The sequence below is a fragment of the Phodopus roborovskii genome, unplaced genomic scaffold (genome assembly GCF_943737965.1).
Source record: "Phodopus roborovskii unplaced genomic scaffold, PHOROB, whole genome shotgun sequence".
Taxonomy (NCBI): Eukaryota; Metazoa; Chordata; class Mammalia; order Rodentia; family Cricetidae; genus Phodopus; species Phodopus roborovskii.
The window spans coordinates 435,846-453,261 of record NW_026125059.1 but is presented as its reverse complement, the minus strand read 5'-3'; the positions used below and the strand labels follow the sequence as shown (position 1 = coordinate 453,261).

Sequence of the window (17,416 nt, the reverse complement as noted above, 5' to 3'; positions counted from 1 at the left end):
GGGCTATTGCCCAGTACAGCCTTACTCATGACCTGAGTCTATTGTCCAACAGGTGGGACTGGCATTGTCTTGCAGGTAGGGCTGTACACAGGCAGAAAATATCTGTGTAAAATACAGTGGTGCATGTCCACTAAAGCCACTGGGCACACAATCCCAAGCTTTTAACTCCGGCCCACGCACTTGTTCTCCAAAGGCCCACGCGGGTGGGACGGTGTAGGAGGGTAGGGGTCGCATTTTTGAACGCTGAGCGCGCACAGCAGCAGTTGCAGAATGCATGCAATATCCGACGATCGGTGGCCACACAGTACATCTAGGCAAGTCGGAAGTCGTGGTCATATTCACTGAACCACTCAGCTAAGGCTAGGCAGGTCTGAGGCCATGCCAGCACCGGGACGCTCCTGAACAAGCCTGCTGGGTTCAGGCTGTGCATCGTTCCTGGTATATGGCAACAGAACGCTTGACCCTTACGTCTGCCTGCGCGGCCCGCTGCACTAATGTTTAGTAGCTTGCGCGCGCGCACGCGTGCTCGGCTTCTCACAGCAAACCCACCCAGCAGCCGCGACCGGAAACGCTTTGCAAATCCACATCTTTGACTTCCGCCAGAGGTTCTGGATGAGCGGGGTTTTGCGCGACGTAACTCTCTACTTCCGGGGCACAGGCGACATAGTAGCTGCATCTCTTCCAGCTGCGACACTGGGAGGATTCTGCGCCTGCGGCCGCGTACCTGCTCCTCTACTTTTTTCTGTCTCGGCCAACAATACCGCCATGAACAAGAAGAAGAAACCGTTCCTGGGCATGCCCGCGCCGCTCGGCTACGTACCCGGGCTGGGTCGGGGGTAAGGCAGTGGGCGGAATTTATACCAGGAAGGGTGGCTAGTGCCCTGGAACGTACCTCCCGGGCCTAGTTGAGAGTGATACTTGTGACCACTAGGGCTAAGTAGAGAGACCTCGTCTCAAAACAAAACAAAACAAACAAGTGCCTGAGGGTCTGAGGGTGGTGGCGTAGGTCTCTAATCCCGGCATTGAGGCGGGGCGCGGTGGTGATGGTTGGGGGGAGACCAGCCTGATCTACATAGCGAATTCCAAGACAGCCCAGGTTACTTAAAGAAACTTTGTCTCAAAAACAAGATTAACGTTCACCGCTATATATTCTGAGAGGCACTAGGTCTTTTGACACAATGCCTGACAGACACAGCAGCCTTTTTCATCAGAAGAAGCTGGTCCATGAAGCCTGACTGCCACCCTTAGATGTGAATCGGATCTCAGGGATTACGCAGGGGTTTGAGCCTCAGTGTTTTGGTGTCTGAAGTAATATGCATAAGCAAATCGGCTGTAAGGAGCAGTTGAGTCTGATGTGTATAGTAGGTGTGTACTATTCCTTTATTCCCTCTAGGATGTGTGGCCATAGGTCACGTGTTAAAATTCTGAACCCTCTGGACAGGGATAGCCTATGCCTGCCAACCATAGGTGTTGGGTAAATGAGTAGTATTTTTCCTACTTCTTTATGCATTAGATTAGACGTGAGTCTCTCCTGGTAATACTATTTAGAATTGACTTGAGTTCACTAGAAGAGGTTTGGTGTTTGTGTGTATAGGCACACAAAGGTGAAGAGAAGTTAAGAGATATTCAGCAATGTAGCATTTTAGTCAGGTTTACAAAGAGGATTTGAAGTGTCAGATTTGGGAGAGGCAAAGAAAAGTGGAATTTATTCCAGGTGGTATATGCCTTTAGTCCCAGCACTCAAGAGCCAGAAGCCAACTTGGTCTGCAGAGCAAGTTTTAGGCCAGCTAAGGCTATACAGAGAAACTCTGTCTCAAAATACAAACAAAAAGAGGGATTTGGTGTAGACACATAAAAAGGCAGGTAAGGGGCTGTTGAGGTAGCTCAGTAGGTAAAGGCTCTCTCAAGTCTGAGTTTGATTCCCCAGAATCCGTGTGGTAGGAGGGTAGAACTGAAGTTGTCTTCTGACTTCCACACATGTGCCAGGTCACACACACTAAATAAATAAACAAGCAGTTTAAAAAGGCAGCTAGGTGTAGCCAACTGTGCGTGCTGTGCCTCAGACCTGGGTTTGATCCCAGCACCTTGCTCAACCCCTTTAAAGAAGACTAGGGGGGCAGAGAGATAGCTCAGCAGTTAGGAGCGCTTACTGTTCTTGTGGAGGACTTGTAAACAGAGGTGGAGCTTTCTTGTCCTGAGTACACGGTCCCAAATAATCACACAGAAACTTACATTAATTACAAACTGTTTGACCTATAGTTCAGGCTTATTGCTGACTAGCGTTTACATTTAAATTAACCCGTTTCTGTGACTCTATTGCCACGTAGCCCTGGCCTTTCATTTATTTATTTGTTTGTTTGTTTTACATTCCAATCCCAATTCCCCCTCCCTTCTCTCTTCCCGACCCACCCCCCAATCTGCTCCACAGAGAGGGTAAGGCCTCCCCTATAAAGTCTACTAAATCTGTTCCATTATTTTCTTGAGGCAGGACCAAGGCAGCTGTCCACTCCAGCACCGGTGTCTTGGCTGAGCAAGGTTTCTTTCCATATAGAATGGGTAGCCCTGGCTTTTACCAGTCTGCTGGCTTGTTGTTTCTTGGGCGGCTGGCTCGTGTCTCCTTGGACTCTTCCTGTCCTCAGTTTGATTGTTATACCTAACCCTGTTCTGCCAGACAAACAGCTTTTATTATTAACCAATGGGAACAATATATATTTACGGTGTACAGAGAAGCATCCTATAGTATTTCTCCCTATCCGGTTAATCAAAAAGGAAGGTTTTAAATTGTATACAAAAGAAAAAGTTCAGTCCCAGCAAGACCAAAAAAGAAAGGAATCCAGAATAATGGGATTTGCTGCAAGCAGAATGGAGCTGGAGGCTGTGGGGACCTTAGCATTAGATAGAGAGCCCATAGTTTATGAGCTACATTTTTTTATGTTTGTTTGGTTTTGGTTTTTCGAGGCAGGCTTTCTTTGTGTGGCCCTGGCTGTCTTCAAGCTGGCCTCAAACTCACAGAGATCTGCCTGCCTCTGCCTCTCTCCCAAGTGCTGGGATCAAAGGTGTGTGCCACCACTGCCTGACTGAGCTACATTTTTTAAAAAAGAATCACCTGGCAGATTGTGGGTTGAAGTAGGAGTAGTATTTGGGGACAGACAGGATGGAGAGAACTCAAAAGGGAGACAAAGATGATTGTATAATGTCTCTTATGTGTATAATATCTCTTATGAAATGGCTGTTAATGGCTGATCATCCTGGAATAGCTGTTGAGTGCATAAAGGAAGAAACTCAGTTTGGGCCTGGTGTAAAGTGGAGAGTTTGTGCTCAACAGACAATTGGGAATGTGAGTGAGGTCAGAACTAGAGAGGAGGGACTTTTGAAGGCCTGGCAGTGATGTGGAGGAGAAATGGAGACACCTTAAGGTGTCTCTGACCTCACTGTAGGTTAAAAGCTTTAGTGAACAAAGAAGACCAGTAATGGACAAGTGTGCACTTCATTAGTACTAGAGTTATGGCTCCCAGAGTTATGGGAAATGACTGTTACTGAATGATGATCAGAAGAGAGCATAGGATCAAGGTCATTCAAATAATGATATCCTTGGGCTTCCTGCAGTGCCACTGGCTTTACCACCCGATCAGACATTGGGCCTGCCCGGGATGCAAATGATCCTGTGGATGATCGACATGCCCCACCAGGGAAGAGAACTGTGGGGGACCAGATGAAGAAAAATCAGGCTGCTGATGACGACGATGAGGATCTGAATGATACCAACTATGATGAGGTGATTTTTTTTTTTTCTCTAAATGACTTTTAAAGATTTATTTATTTTTTCTTTTCTTTTTTGCCCCTAAGATAGGGTTTCTTTGTGTAGCTTTGGCTGTCCTAGAACTCACTCTAGACCAGGCTGGCCTTGAACTCAAGGAGATTCATCTGCTTCTGCCTCCCAACTGCTAGGATTAAAGGCATGTGCCACCATCACCTGGCTGCTTTCATTATTTTTAAGTTATGTGTATGAGAATGTGTCTGTGCACATGATTGCATGTGCCTGAGGTGGCCAGAGGCATTGGATTTCCCTCCGGAGGGGTTGTTAGAGGTGGTTATAAGCCATTTGACCTGGGTGCCAGGAACTGAGGTAGAGTCCTTTGAAAGAGCAGTGTTTGTTTGTTTGTTTGAGACGGGTTTCTTTGTGTAACAGAGCAGTGGCTGTCCTGGAACTCACTTAGTAGACCACATTAAACCATGTGCTACCAAGCCCAACAGCAGTATATATTTTTTGTTTAGCTGGGACTTCCAGCTCATTCTGTGAAAGCCCCCATTTCTCTCCCTTCCTCTCTCCTTTCTCCTCCCCTCCCCCTCTCTCCCTCTCCTTCCTCCTCTGTCCTCCTCTCCTCCTCTTTGCTCCCTCTTCTCTCTCTTTCCTTTCTCCCCTGTCCAAACCCACCCTCTCAGAGAATCTGCCTCTGAGATAGCCAAAAAGCCCAGTTGTGCATTCTTGGTGGTGGCGGCTCCTCCCCTGAAGTTACCATCGCCCCAGACCCCGCCTAAAAATGTACCAAAATTGGGCACAAACCCAGCTTGTGGCAGACATGTAATCACTACCCCAACCCCACCCTGCGCCTACAGGGTATTTAGGCACTCAGCCTTCGATCCCTTAGATCACCATGTGGTGGTTGCCCCCCCCCCCATCTTTGGGGGCTGGAGAACTCGGAGTTGATTTTGCTCTAAATAAACCTGGTCTTTTACTTTTTAATTTGGGTTGATCTGGTTTACTGTGTCAGTGGAGAAACCTATTATTCAGTACAGAAAACCTATTCTTAGTTGCTGCTCTATCTAATCCCTAAAAATATTTTTAATTTTTTTAGAATGTTTTTTATTTATTATTTGACAACTTCATGTGTTTATACACCGTATTTTGATATCTACTCCAGATCCACCCCAACCAACCCTAGTGCTTCCCGACTGGCCTCCTTCCCATTTTCATGTGTTTTCTCTCTGTTCTGTAACCCACTGAGTCCAATTAATGCTGCCTGTTGGAAGGCTGTCTGATCTTGTTAGCTCTCTCTTGTGCAGTGAGTTCATGGGTGCAGTGGCTGTGTCCCATATGGAAGAGAGCATTTCACAGCTCACCTCTCCATCCCTCTGTTCTTATATTCTTTCTAATGCCTCTAAAGTGATGCCTTTTGAGGGGGAAATGATACAGATGTCCTGTTTTAGGAATAAGTACTTACTGCATTTTAGTTTTTTTCACTGACTATTATTCACTGCAGAAAGATTTTTCTGGTAAAGATTGAGCCCTGATCTGTGGGTATAAACATAAGTAGAAGGCAGTTTGACAACATATCCATTAGCAAAACAACAAAAGAACTAGTATGCTTAGTTTCTTCCAACTGGAATAGCTCCTCTTTTTATTTGTTAAAGATTTAGTTGTATGGGTATGAGTGTTCTGCTGTCTGTATTAGTGGGAAAGCTGACCCTTTATATGTGTTGCTTGGTTCTTAGTTTAATGGGTATGCTGGGAGCCTCTTCTCAAGTGGACCCTATGAGAAAGATGATGAGGAAGCAGATGCTATTTATGCAGCTTTGGATAAACGGATGGATGAAAGAAGAAAAGAAAGAAGGTATGTTATTTCATACTGTGCTTATCCAACTTTCAGACAGAATAAATTTGTAGTGTTTTATTTTGGTCTAGGAGGAAAGTTGAAAAAATAGCTGTATGTCTATTTGACTTTAGAGGCTATTTGGACCTTGGTCTGTAACAGCTGTGCCTGCATAAAGGCTGGGTATTTGCAGAATAGCCTCAAGGCTTAGAAGCTGCCACAAAAGCATCTCAATTTGGGGTGTTACTTTGACTATGATCAATGTTGCTCTTTTTGTGTTTTTGTTTTTTGGTTTGTTTGTTTGTTTTTTGAAACAGGGTCTCACTGTGTAGCTTGGTTGACCTAGAACTCACAGAGATCTGTCTGCTTCTGCCTCCTTAGTATGTACACCACCATGTCCAGTAGGATTCCTTTTTGCGGGGGAGGATTAAACCTGTTATTCTTTTTCTGAGACAAGGTCTTACTATGTAGCTTTGCATGTCCTGGAATTCTATTTAGACCAGGCTGACCTTGAACTGATAGAGATCTACCTGCCTTTGCCTCCTGAGTGCTGGGACTAAAGGTATGGACCACTACGCCCAGCTTTTAGGTTTTTTGCTTTGTCTTATTTTGTTTTCCAGAAACCTGGGATCTTTCCTTGTCTGGGCTATGAGATACTTTACTACTTCCCTAACGGTATCCCCAAATTTTCTTTGGTTATTTATTTATTTTGCTTGCTTTCGTTTTGTGGTACTAAGGAATTGAACGTAAGACCTTGAATCAAATTATTTTTTCCCAAGACAGGGTCTCTCTGTGGCTTTGGAGCCTGTCCTGGAACTAGCTCTTGTAGACCAAGCTGGTCTCGAACTCACAGAGATCTGCCTGCCTCTGCCACCCAAGTGCTAGGAGCAAAGGTGTGCCCCAATGCCAGGCACCCGGGGTGGTAGTTGGATTCTTTACACCTGAGTTATATCCTCAGGTCCCCCCCCTCCTTCCCTCCCTCCTTTCCTCCCTCCCTCCCTTTCTACTTGTAGAGCTCAGAGATCTGCCTGCTTCTGCCTCCTGAGTGCTGGGATTAAGGATGTATGTCACCACTGCCCAGCTCCTTTTTTGTTTGTTTTAACTTTTAAAATCTTTCTAAAAATTGTATTACTTTTATCTACATGAGTGTTTTGCCTGCATGTATATCTGTATAACATATGTGAGTTGCCCTGTGGGTGCTGGGAATGGAATCCATTGAACAGTCAGTGCTCTTAAACAATGAGCCATTTCTCTAGCTCTTTCTTATTTTATTTTATTTTGGTTTTTCTGCAACTGAGTCTGTACATAATCATTACTATCTTGGAACTCACTATGTAGACCAGACTACCTTCAGACCACAGATATCTTCCTACCTCTTCTTCCTAAGTCCTGGAATTAAATGTTTTAAAGTGTGTGTGTGTGTGTGTGTGTGTGTGTGTGTGTGTGTCTGTCTGTCTGTCTGTCTGTCTGTCTGTCTGTCTGTCTGTCTGTCTGTCTCCTTGGAGGCCAGAGACACAAGTTACAGGAAGTTGTGAGCTACTCAAGAAGAGTGCTGTGAACGAACTGAACTCAGGTCCTATTCAGAGCAGTGTGATTGATCTCTTACTAATTTCTCAGTTTTGAGGTGGTGTTTCATTATGTAGTCCAGGTTGACCTTTCCTCAGGTTTCTGCTTTATCAGATTTGTAGGACTATACACCATCATGCTCGTCTTAGTGTTACCATCTTAATTAATTAATTAACTAATTAATTAATTATTTTATTTATATGAATGTTTCACCTGCATGGATGTATATGTGCAGCCAGACTTTTTCATAGGAATCGTCTGCTGTGGAGTAGTCCTTTTGTACACCGTGAAAATTTTTCAGTCAGATTGGTTTAATAAAAGGCAGGAAGTTTGGCAGGGCAACTAAACTAAGGATGCTGGGATGAAGAAGGGTGGAATCAGAAGAGTCAGATGCAGAGAGAGCAGGAGATGAAAGTGCTGATATCACAGCCCCAGATGCCAGCTTCCAGGACTGTACGCAGGGTTGCAGAAATGCCTTCAAATCAGTGGGGACTTAGGAATTTTCTTCTCTGTCTGAGGGCTAGACTTTTTCGATCTGAGGGCTAAGGAAATGAGCAAGGAAACGTATGCTTTCTGATGGTAACTTAAGAAAAAAGGCACTGCTGGGTGGTGGTGGTGCATGCCTCTGATCCCAGCCCACAGAAGGCAGAGACAGGCAGATCTCCGTGAGTTCAAAGCCAACATGGTCTACTGAGCCTCCAAAGCTACAGAGAAACCCTGTTTTGAAAAACCAAAAAGAAAAAGAAGAAGGAACAAGCACATGCTATCCTGATGGTAGCCGCTTTGCTTCATCTTGAATAACCTCTTTCTTGACAATCTCTATACACAGTTACATCTCTTTACATACAGTTACCATCTCTTATATACATACATCTCTCTTCTACATAGGAAAGTAGTAGTATTCTCAGTCACTAAGACAGCTAATTTTAGACTTCAGAACAAATTCAAAGCAAACTGGTTGCCACTGGAGATGAATACACAAGGTCAAGTTCCCAGGTGTTCATTGCTGATTGCAGGTCAGGGTTGAAGCAACTTTGGTAGGCATAGCCCTCTGGAGTAATGGATTTTCTGTACATCTCCTAACCTCAGGGTTCAGCCAACTAACTTTGTTGTTTGAGTCCTGAATTTCAGTGTCACTTTCTGTCTGGGAACCCTGGCCACTCAGAGCTATGTGCTTACTTTACTCACCATGCCCAGTCAGCATGATCCTTTCTAGCCTGAGAGAAACTGTGTGGTCAGTTTGGCTCTGTGTCTTTTTGTTTACTCAAGAAGTGCTGTGTGGCTCTGAAAATGTGATTCATATTTGTTATGAAGTCTGAAATTAGCTGTTTTAATTACTGAGAATACTATTACTTTCCTATGTCAGTCTGAGTAATAAAAAATATTCTAGTAACCTCCCTCCCTCCCTCCCTCCCTCCCTCCCTCCCTCCCTCCCTCCCTCCTTCCCTCCCTCCCTCTCTCTCTCTCTCTCTCTCTCTTTCTTTCTTTCTTTCTTGATACCGAGTTTCTCTGTATTGCTTTGGAGCCTGTCCTGAAACTCTGTAGACCAGCTGGCCTCGAACTCACAGAATCCACCTGCCTCTGCCTCCCATGTGCTAGGATTAAAGGCATGTGCCACCAATGCCAGGCTTTCTAGTAATATTCCTATTCATCATAATTATGCAGCTTAAGCTGAAATCATCTTCCTGACCATCCATAGCTATATGTGTACCCAATAAATGAAATATATACATGAGATAAACACACAAGCAATGGGGGAAATGGTACACGAGAAAAACTACAGACAGAAACACGCAGTCATTTACAGTCAGTGACCCCACAATCTTTGCGAAGTGGGGCTCCTCGGCAGAGAGTTATTCATGGTAGGTCCACCTGTTAAATACCAGCTGACACCTGCTGTATATTCTCAGTGGCCTCTGGTAAAGCCATTGCTACCAGCAGCTCTCATCATGCCATGTTAATAAAGGCACTGCCATGTGGCAGAGCATAAATAAGGAATGTGGGTTATAAAATGTAAGAACTAGTTAGCAATAAGCCTGAGCCTCGGTATGTTTTTGAGAGCTGCTGTGGGACAGGAAAACTCTACCTGCAGTGGTCGGCTCCCCAGTAATGACATATGGAGACTTGTTAATAGCTTAGGCTAGCTTCTAACTAGCTCTTATAACTTAAATTAACGCATTTCTGTTAATTTTCTTTCTGCCTTGTGACTTTATGACCTCATCTCCTTTTGCCCTCCCTGCTCGCTCTGCATCCCCACCTTCTTCCCAGCCTTCTGCCTAGCTAACTGTTCAGCTTTTTATTAAACCAATCAGTGACACACCTTCACGGTGTACAAAAAGATTATTCTGCAACATTTCCCCCTTTTTGTCTAAGTAAAGGGAAAGGATTTAACTCTAATGTAGTAAAACCATATTCAATAAGAACAATTATCAAGTAAGTGTTACATTAGCAATGTCCAGTCCATTTGAATTTGGCATATTTGGGTGAAAATACTCTATTATTTATCTTACCTTAATGAATTTAAAGTTTTATGACTAAACCATTTTCTCTCATAACTTGTATTACCATCTTAAAACTATCTTTTTAGACCTCACAACTGTTTTTTAGATAAACAATTAAGCTTTTCTGTCTCTCAACCTTATAAACTTTACATTTCTTATGTAAATTTATTTTCTGACTTTGGTAATGAGAAAAACTAGAAGTCTTCAATTTTCACCCCAGACCCAAGAAGGATAATATTACTTGAATAAACAGGCAATGCAGAGCAAACAATTTCCAAAACTATAGGAACATCAGAGAAAGCTGGCTGCGTTTCCTTTGCAGTATTAGGGCACCCATCTAGGCTACAGGCCTAGAATATCTGACAGACTTTTTAGTGAAGCAGGAATTTTGAAGTACAGCCCTACCTTGTCTTGGCAAAGTTTAGCAGTCAATTTCCTTTGTGTCCTCCTTACTTGATTTGGACAGTATGCTGTCAGCAATTGAGGCAAGGACAGTTTCTTTGCCCAGTGGCTAGCTTTTACCACAAAGAAAACAAATGCCATATAAGGTTCTTCAATGCCCATCATCTCTCTTTCTCTCTCTCTTTTTTGAAGTAGGTTGTTGCTGTCAGGAGCAAACTAATGTCCTGTCATGATGTAATGTCCTGTCATGATGTAAAGTCTTAAGTAACTATAACATTTTAAATGCCGTATTCTTTACATCTTTACATCTCTGTATGACCTTGAAAACGTTCCTGACTATAAGTTTAATTGTTATATATGACTAACTATTAACATGTATTTCTTGCCGGGCATTGGTGGCCCACACTTTTAATTCCAGCACTTTCGAGGCAGAGGCAGGCAGATCTCTGAGTTTGAAACCAGCCTGGTCTACAAGAGCTATTTCCAGGACAGCTTTCAAAGCCACAGAGAAACCCTGTCTCCAAAAAGCAAAACAAACAAAAAAATATGTATTTCTTATTTGGTTTTTCAAGACAGGTTTTCTGTGTGCAACAGTTTTGGCTGCTCTGGAACTCACTCTGTAAATCACGCTGGCCTTGAATTCACAATTCACAGAGATCCATCTGCCTCTGCCTCCCAAGTGCTGGGATTAAAGGCGTGTGCTACCCCTGCCTAGCTAACCTGAATTTCTTTATTATCCTAAATAGCTTTCAGGGATTAAAACTTTATATTACATTGTTAAATGACCTGCATAGGAACAGTGCCTTTAAGAAATAGAAACATAAAATACAGTATAACAAAAATAATCTTAAATTTGGACCAATATACAAAAATTCATATTTGTGTAAAATATTTTAGACTAGTGGTTGTTTAAAAGTAGACTCAACAATCTGCCCCTTTATCCCATCATTCTTATACTATATTCCTCCTTTTTCCCTTCAAAAAGAGACTCCTGAATCTATTCTTCTTTGTTTAGCTTTTTTTTCTGATCACTATCAATAACAACTTAAAACCAACCCCCTAAATGATGACAAATATCCATTACCCATTGAATGACCAAAAAACCACCCACCCCACTTCTTGGGAATGTGGGTGTTGTGTTTTCTAGACTGCTTCCTGTTGTCTGGGGATGATGACATCTTTAGGAGACCTTGAAAAAATTAAGGTAATAGTCAAGTCCTGGGAGAGCTAGCTGTTGTCTGGTCTCAGTGTGATGGGAAAGTGTAGGGTTTATCTGAAGTCTGGCTGGAGTAGTCTGTGGGGCTGTTGATAAGTCTCTTGAGTTGTTGAACAATGATAGTGTTGTTATAGCTTCTCATCAGCCATGTAATCAATGGGAGGAAACAACTGTTAGTCCCACCAAATGAGAATACAGACTCAAATTATTTGGTGAAATTAATAAGCATGCTTTATTTTCTGTCAGACAAGCCTATCTCCCTAAAGTAGGGGTTGAAAATATAGCACTGAACACAGGAAAGGATTGGGTTTATATAGTCCAAAAACTTGCAAGACTAAGGGGTTTTCAGGGGTTGGGGATCTCCAGAGGAATTTTGGTTATATAGGAACTTGGTTGAACATTTTAAAATTATTTGGCAAAACATCTTATCTTACCAAGGTATATTCAAGATATGAGTCAGACTCCTTAGGGTGGAGGAGAGCATGTCAAATTCCAGAAACAGGTTAAAGTATGATCAACGTGAATTTTGCAGCAAACAAAAGTTAAATTGTTATGATCTTGTAACAAAATGGCTTCCATTCTTAAGCTGGAGTTAGGCTGGTCCATCACAACTGACACTACTGATCAGGTTGCCACTTAGGGAAGTGAAACATGTTTTTCTTTATTGTTGTCAGTGGTCTTCTTGTCCCGCCAGGTCCTACTGCCGCTTCAGCCCCAAATAAACACAGATTCTGTATTATTAAAATGTTGGTCGATGGCTAGCTCTGTTTTAATTATTTCTATAAATCTATCTATTTCCATGTGGTCTTGGCTTACTGGAGCATGCCAGGACTTGTATCTCCTTTGGCGACTACATGTTGTGTCTTTTTGGCGGGCTCCCTCTGACTACCTTTCCCAGGATTCTTGTCTTCTCGCCCCACCTATCTTCCTGCCTCTATTCGCCACTGTTTTATTCATCAACCAGTAAGAGAAACATATATACAGAAGGACATCCCTATCACCTTATAATGGATTTTTTTCTTTTCTTTCTGTCTGTTTGTTTTTGTTTGTTTTCTGGTAACAGGGTTTCTACATAGCCCTGGCTGTCCTGGAACTCACTACATAGATAAATAGACCAGGCTGGCCTTGAACTCACAGAGATTTGCCTACCTCTGCCTCCCAGTGTTGAAATTAAAGATGTGTGTTATCATACCTGACTGTAATGGATTTATTTTGATGGTAAACGTATTATCACTCAAGGAACATCTGTGAAAGTAAGATGTCTGATTTCTTTAGTTTCTGACTGTTTCCATTTGGTAAATAATTGAAATTTGTGACTATATCTACAGTTGCCTGAAATATATTCTGTTAAGTGTGTCGAATTGTTTTTAGCTGTTTAAGATGGACAACAAGCCAGGCTGGAGAGATGGCTCAGCCATTAAAGGCTAGGCTCAAAACCAAAAATATAAAAGATAGACAACAAACCAACTTCATTTTGGAATGGATAGCCAATTTTCTTTTTTTAATGGATTTTATTTTATTTTTTAAGACTTACTCATTTTGATGTTTGACTGTTTTGCTTGCATGTCTGTATGTGTACTAAGTGCATGCCTAGTGCCCATGGATGTCAGAAAAGGGCATTGGATCCTTTAGAACTGGAGCTGTGGATAGCTGTGAGCCACCATGTGGGTCCTGGGAAGTAAACCTGCCTTGTCATAAGCACAAGTGGTCTAAGCCTGTGTCTAATGTCTCTCCAAACCCTATATCTTATATTTCTAATGCAGGCACATATTTTATTTCCTAGAGAGCAAAGAGAGAAAGAAGAGATCGAGAAATACCGAATGGAGCGTCCCAAGATCCAGCAGCAGTTTTCAGATCTCAAGGTAAGCGGGTGGGTTGGCGCACAGCTTCTCAGGTCCTCATCCCAACAGCAGAGGCCAGACTGCTCTGCTGCACTTCTGCTGAATCTTCATTAGTACTGCTCTTCAGTTTAAATGATTAATTGCTTTGGGGAGATTTGTGCTTCAGTATATTTATTTGATCATCCTTCTTATGTGTTAAAAAAAAAAGCAAGCCGGGCAGCACTCCCAGAACTCGGGAGGTAGAGGCAGGCAGATCAAGGCCAGTCTGGTTATAGAGTGAGTTCCAGGACAGCCAATGCTGTTACAAAGAGAAACCCTGTCTTGAAAAACAAAAACAAGCTGGATGTAGGTGGCGCACACCTTTAATCCCAGCACTCGGGAGGTAGAGGTAGGAGGATCTCTGTGAGTTCGAGGCCAGCCCGGTGGTCTGCAGAGCTAGTTCCAGGACAGGCTCCAAAGCAATACTGAGAAAGAAACTCTGTCTGAAAAAACCAACCAAACAGACAAACAAGAAAGAAAAGCAAAAGCAAAAAACAATTTTCTTTTATTTATTTTTTAAGATTCCTTTATTTATGTATGAGTGCTCTATCTTCATGTATGCCTTTCTGCCATCAGATCCCACTAGAGATGGTTGTGAGCCACCATGTGGTTCCTGGGGATTGAGCTCAGGAACTCTGAAAGAGCAGCCAGTGCTCTTAACCTCTGAGCCATCTCTCCAGCCCCTCTTCTACTGTTAGAGGTGGGAAAAATAGTTTTTGTTTTTTTTTTAATTTAAATTTCTCTCCATTTAGGCATATGCTTTCTAAATTGCCTATTGGCCTTTAACCTAATAATTTATATTTTTAGTAAAATAGTACAAATGCAATGAATTGATTTCTCTAAATAAAATGAAAAACCAGGATTATCAGGTGCCTTTTCAGTCACCCGAAGTTCTGTAATCTTACATCTTCAGCCCATAGGCCATAGTGTGTATGACAGACTCTTCAGTAAAGCAGGAAACTTTAAACTGTCTTCTTGTATTGGCAGTTTGTCAGTCAGTTTTCTCTGTGTCTTGCATAGTGTCTCGCAGACTCTTCCATGAAGCAGGATCTCTGTAGCAATGTCCATCTTGAATCAGTGTTCTTCTTACCGGGAGCCGGCTGCCGCATACAGCTCTCTCCAGACTCTCCATCTTTGCCTCTCCTTCCTACTTCCTCTTCCTCCTTGTCTCCTAGTCCCTCCTATCTTCCTTTCCTATTGGCCAACAGTGCTTTATTTATTAACCAGTATGAGAAACATATACAGAATGACATCTCCCATCAGCTGTGTAAACCAGGCTGGCCTTGAACTCCCAAGTGCTGGGATTAAAGGTGTGGGCTACCAATGCCAGGCACAGCCAGTGCTCTTAACTGCTGAGCCATCTCTCCAGTCCTCCCCCCCCCCTTTTTAATGGAAAACCATTTTTGCATCAGTCCTAAGACATATAGGCCAGAGGCTTAAGGAGGGCAAATATGAAGTCATGTAGATCACTAACAGTTGGGATCTGCATATTTCCAGAGGAAGTTGGCAGAGGTCACAGAAGAAGAGTGGCTGAGCATCCCAGAAGTTGGCGATGCCAGAAACAAACGTCAAAGGAACCCACGCTATGAGAAGCTGACCCCTGTTCCTGACAGTTTCTTTGCTAAACATTTACAGACTGGAGAGAACCACACTTCTGTGGATCCTCGACAAACTGTGAGTATCTGAAGAGAAGCAAATGCAGTGTGGTGAGAAGGGTGAATGTTGATTGCCTCTGTAGCTGCCATGGCAAGAGTCTGCATAGCTATGCCTGTGAAGACATGGGGACTAGGGGGCAGTGTTTAAGGATGTGGGGAATCTGTAAGCATGACAGTGCAAATCTGTGTTTTTCCCTCCTCCTAGCAATTTGGAGGTCTGAACACACCCTATCCTGGTGGCCTGAATACTCCATACCCTGGTGGAATGACACCAGGATTGATGACACCTGGTACAGGGGAGCTGGACATGAGGAAGATTGGACAAGCGAGAAATACTCTGATGGACATGAGGCTTAGCCAGGTGAGAATTTGTCATGTGTATTTTTTTAGAGATAGTATTGAAAGGGGGAAAGAGCACCAAATTTGGGGAATGTAGCTCATTTGGTAGATCACTTGCCTATCATATGTACAGCCCTTGGTTTGGTCCCCAGTGTAAACAAAACAAATTACTCAACAAATTAAAAACAGAAATGTTTATTTTTTTGTTTTGTTATGAAATGATACTCTTACCTTGTCATAGAGTGGGTGAGATTCTTTCTGCTGGTATTTGTGTCTCTCTATAGGACATGCACACTCAGCACAGCAAATAAAGGGCCAGTTCTGTGTGACATGTTTATGGAGTTATGAGGTTATCATAGGGGATGAATGTACGGCCCACAAACTTCATATACTCTGTTGATACAGATTAATGGTCCTTTTAAAACACTGGGAATGAATCTAGGCTCCCATCCTACACTTACTAGGCAAGTGTTCCACCACTGAGCTAAATTCCTAACCTCTTGTTATTGTATTTTTGAAACATTATAATAGCAAATATTTTACAGTAAAAAAAACGAATAACAGCTGAGCATGTAGGTGCACACCTTTAATCTCAGCACTTCGGAGGCAGAGGCAGGTGGATCTCTGTGCGTTTGAGGCCAGACTGGTCTACAAAGCAATTTCCAGGACAGACAGGGCTGTTACACAGAGAAACCCTGTCTCAAAAAAACAAAACAAAAACCCCAGTAGCTTAATGATTTTTTTTTAAAAATTGCACTTTTTCTGTTAACATGTATATGACTCCTTTACCTTGTAAAATGGAGAGTAGTTTATATGTAGCATGATCTAATCTTTTGTGTGTGTTTGTGAGATATTGGAGATTAGATTTATATGCTAGGTAAGCATTCTTTGTATGATGGAGCTATATTTTCTGCCCCCTCCTTTATTTTTTTTTTTTTATTTTTTTTTATTATTTATTTATTTATTTATTTATTTATTTATTTATTTATTTTTGAGACAATGTTTTGCTGTATGCAGAGCTCAGGCTGGTCTGGAACTTTCTATGTAAAGTCGGTTGGTGTTGAACTCACAGAGATCCTGTCTCTTCCTCCCAAGTTTGTTCTCAAACTTTTGATCCTCCTATTTCAGCCTCTTGTGTGCTGGCATCATACAAGTTGTATGATACTATGCCTGGTTTCAGTTTGGAGAACTCCTGGGTTGTTTTTACTTTCTTTTTTTTTAAAAAAAAAAAAAAAAAAAAAAAAAAAAAACTCTGTTTTGAATTCATAGGCTTCTTTATGGCACATTTAAGTCAGTATTTCCGTAAATTCTTTGAAGTTTTTGAAGTAGAATTTTGACCGTATATCATGTTACCTTCATTTTACACTACTATCCTAGACCTGCTGGATGACAAGACATCTCTGGTACCTTACACTGATGTATCCTCTTCATCACTCTGCCTGTCTAAAGCATACTGTCCATCTCTGAACCCGCTGGGCTTCAGCGGATCATTTTTTTCTAAAGATTCATTTATTTTTGTCTTAAGTGTATGGGTGTTTTGCCTGCATTGTATGTTTGTATTTTCTGTGTGTGTGTGTGTGTGTGTGTGTGTGTGTGTGTGTGTGTGTGTGTGTGTGTGTGTGTCTGTCTGTCTGTCTGTCTGTCTGTCTCTCTCTGTGTGTGTGTGTGTGTGTCTATAAAAGCCAGAAGAAGGCATTGAATTCCCTGGAAGAGCAGCCAGCGCTCTTTAACTCTCCAGCTCCCAGTTAATGGTTTAGTTGTGGTGCAGTTAGATATTCACAAGTCTTTCAGGGTCTAAGAAGCACCTTTATTGTAGCAGTTTATTTCTCTGTTAGTTTTGCATTTAATACCAGTGTCATTTTGTTACCTTTAGTTTGTTGTTTTTCTCTCTTAGCTGTTATAGAATTAATATTTTCTTGTAAGAGCATTGAGAAGCAATGAGTGTTTCTCTATTTCTTTTCCTCTTTTCCCTTTTTATGGTGCTAGGGATAGAACAGAGGGCCTTCATTATGTTAGGCAGATGTTCTACCCCTGAGCTGTAACCCCAGCTAAGAGTATTTAAAAAACCAAAACAGAATGACTTACAGGACAGGCTCCAAAGTTACACAGAGAAACCCTATCTTGAAAAAACAAAACAAACAAAGAAAACCCCCACAAAAACAAACAAAAAAGCCAAAATAGAAAAACATGTTTCATGGTAGTTTTTCATGGTAAAGCTTATATATATCATAAGCTATACATTTTATTGATGTATTTATTTTATGTG

At 42.2% G+C, this 17,416-nt stretch overlaps 1 protein-coding gene across 1 annotated transcript in view; it reads left to right on the top strand.

The window, feature by feature from the left end:
• The first annotated feature begins 597 nt into the window (after positions 1 to 597).
• The window catches only part of Prpf6 (pre-mRNA processing factor 6), a 48,949-nt gene continuing 32,130 nt past the window's right edge, over positions 598 to 17,416 (top strand). Inside the window, exons 1-6 of the mRNA XM_051184162.1 lie at positions 598 to 836; positions 3,607 to 3,775; positions 5,494 to 5,612; positions 13,060 to 13,138; positions 14,654 to 14,830; positions 15,017 to 15,172. Of these exons, the coding sequence (XP_051040119.1) occupies positions 613 to 836; positions 3,607 to 3,775; positions 5,494 to 5,612; positions 13,060 to 13,138; positions 14,654 to 14,830; positions 15,017 to 15,172 (924 nt within the window). The 5' untranslated portion in view covers positions 598 to 612. The remainder of the gene's footprint in view (positions 837 to 3,606; positions 3,776 to 5,493; positions 5,613 to 13,059; positions 13,139 to 14,653; positions 14,831 to 15,016; positions 15,173 to 17,416) is intronic.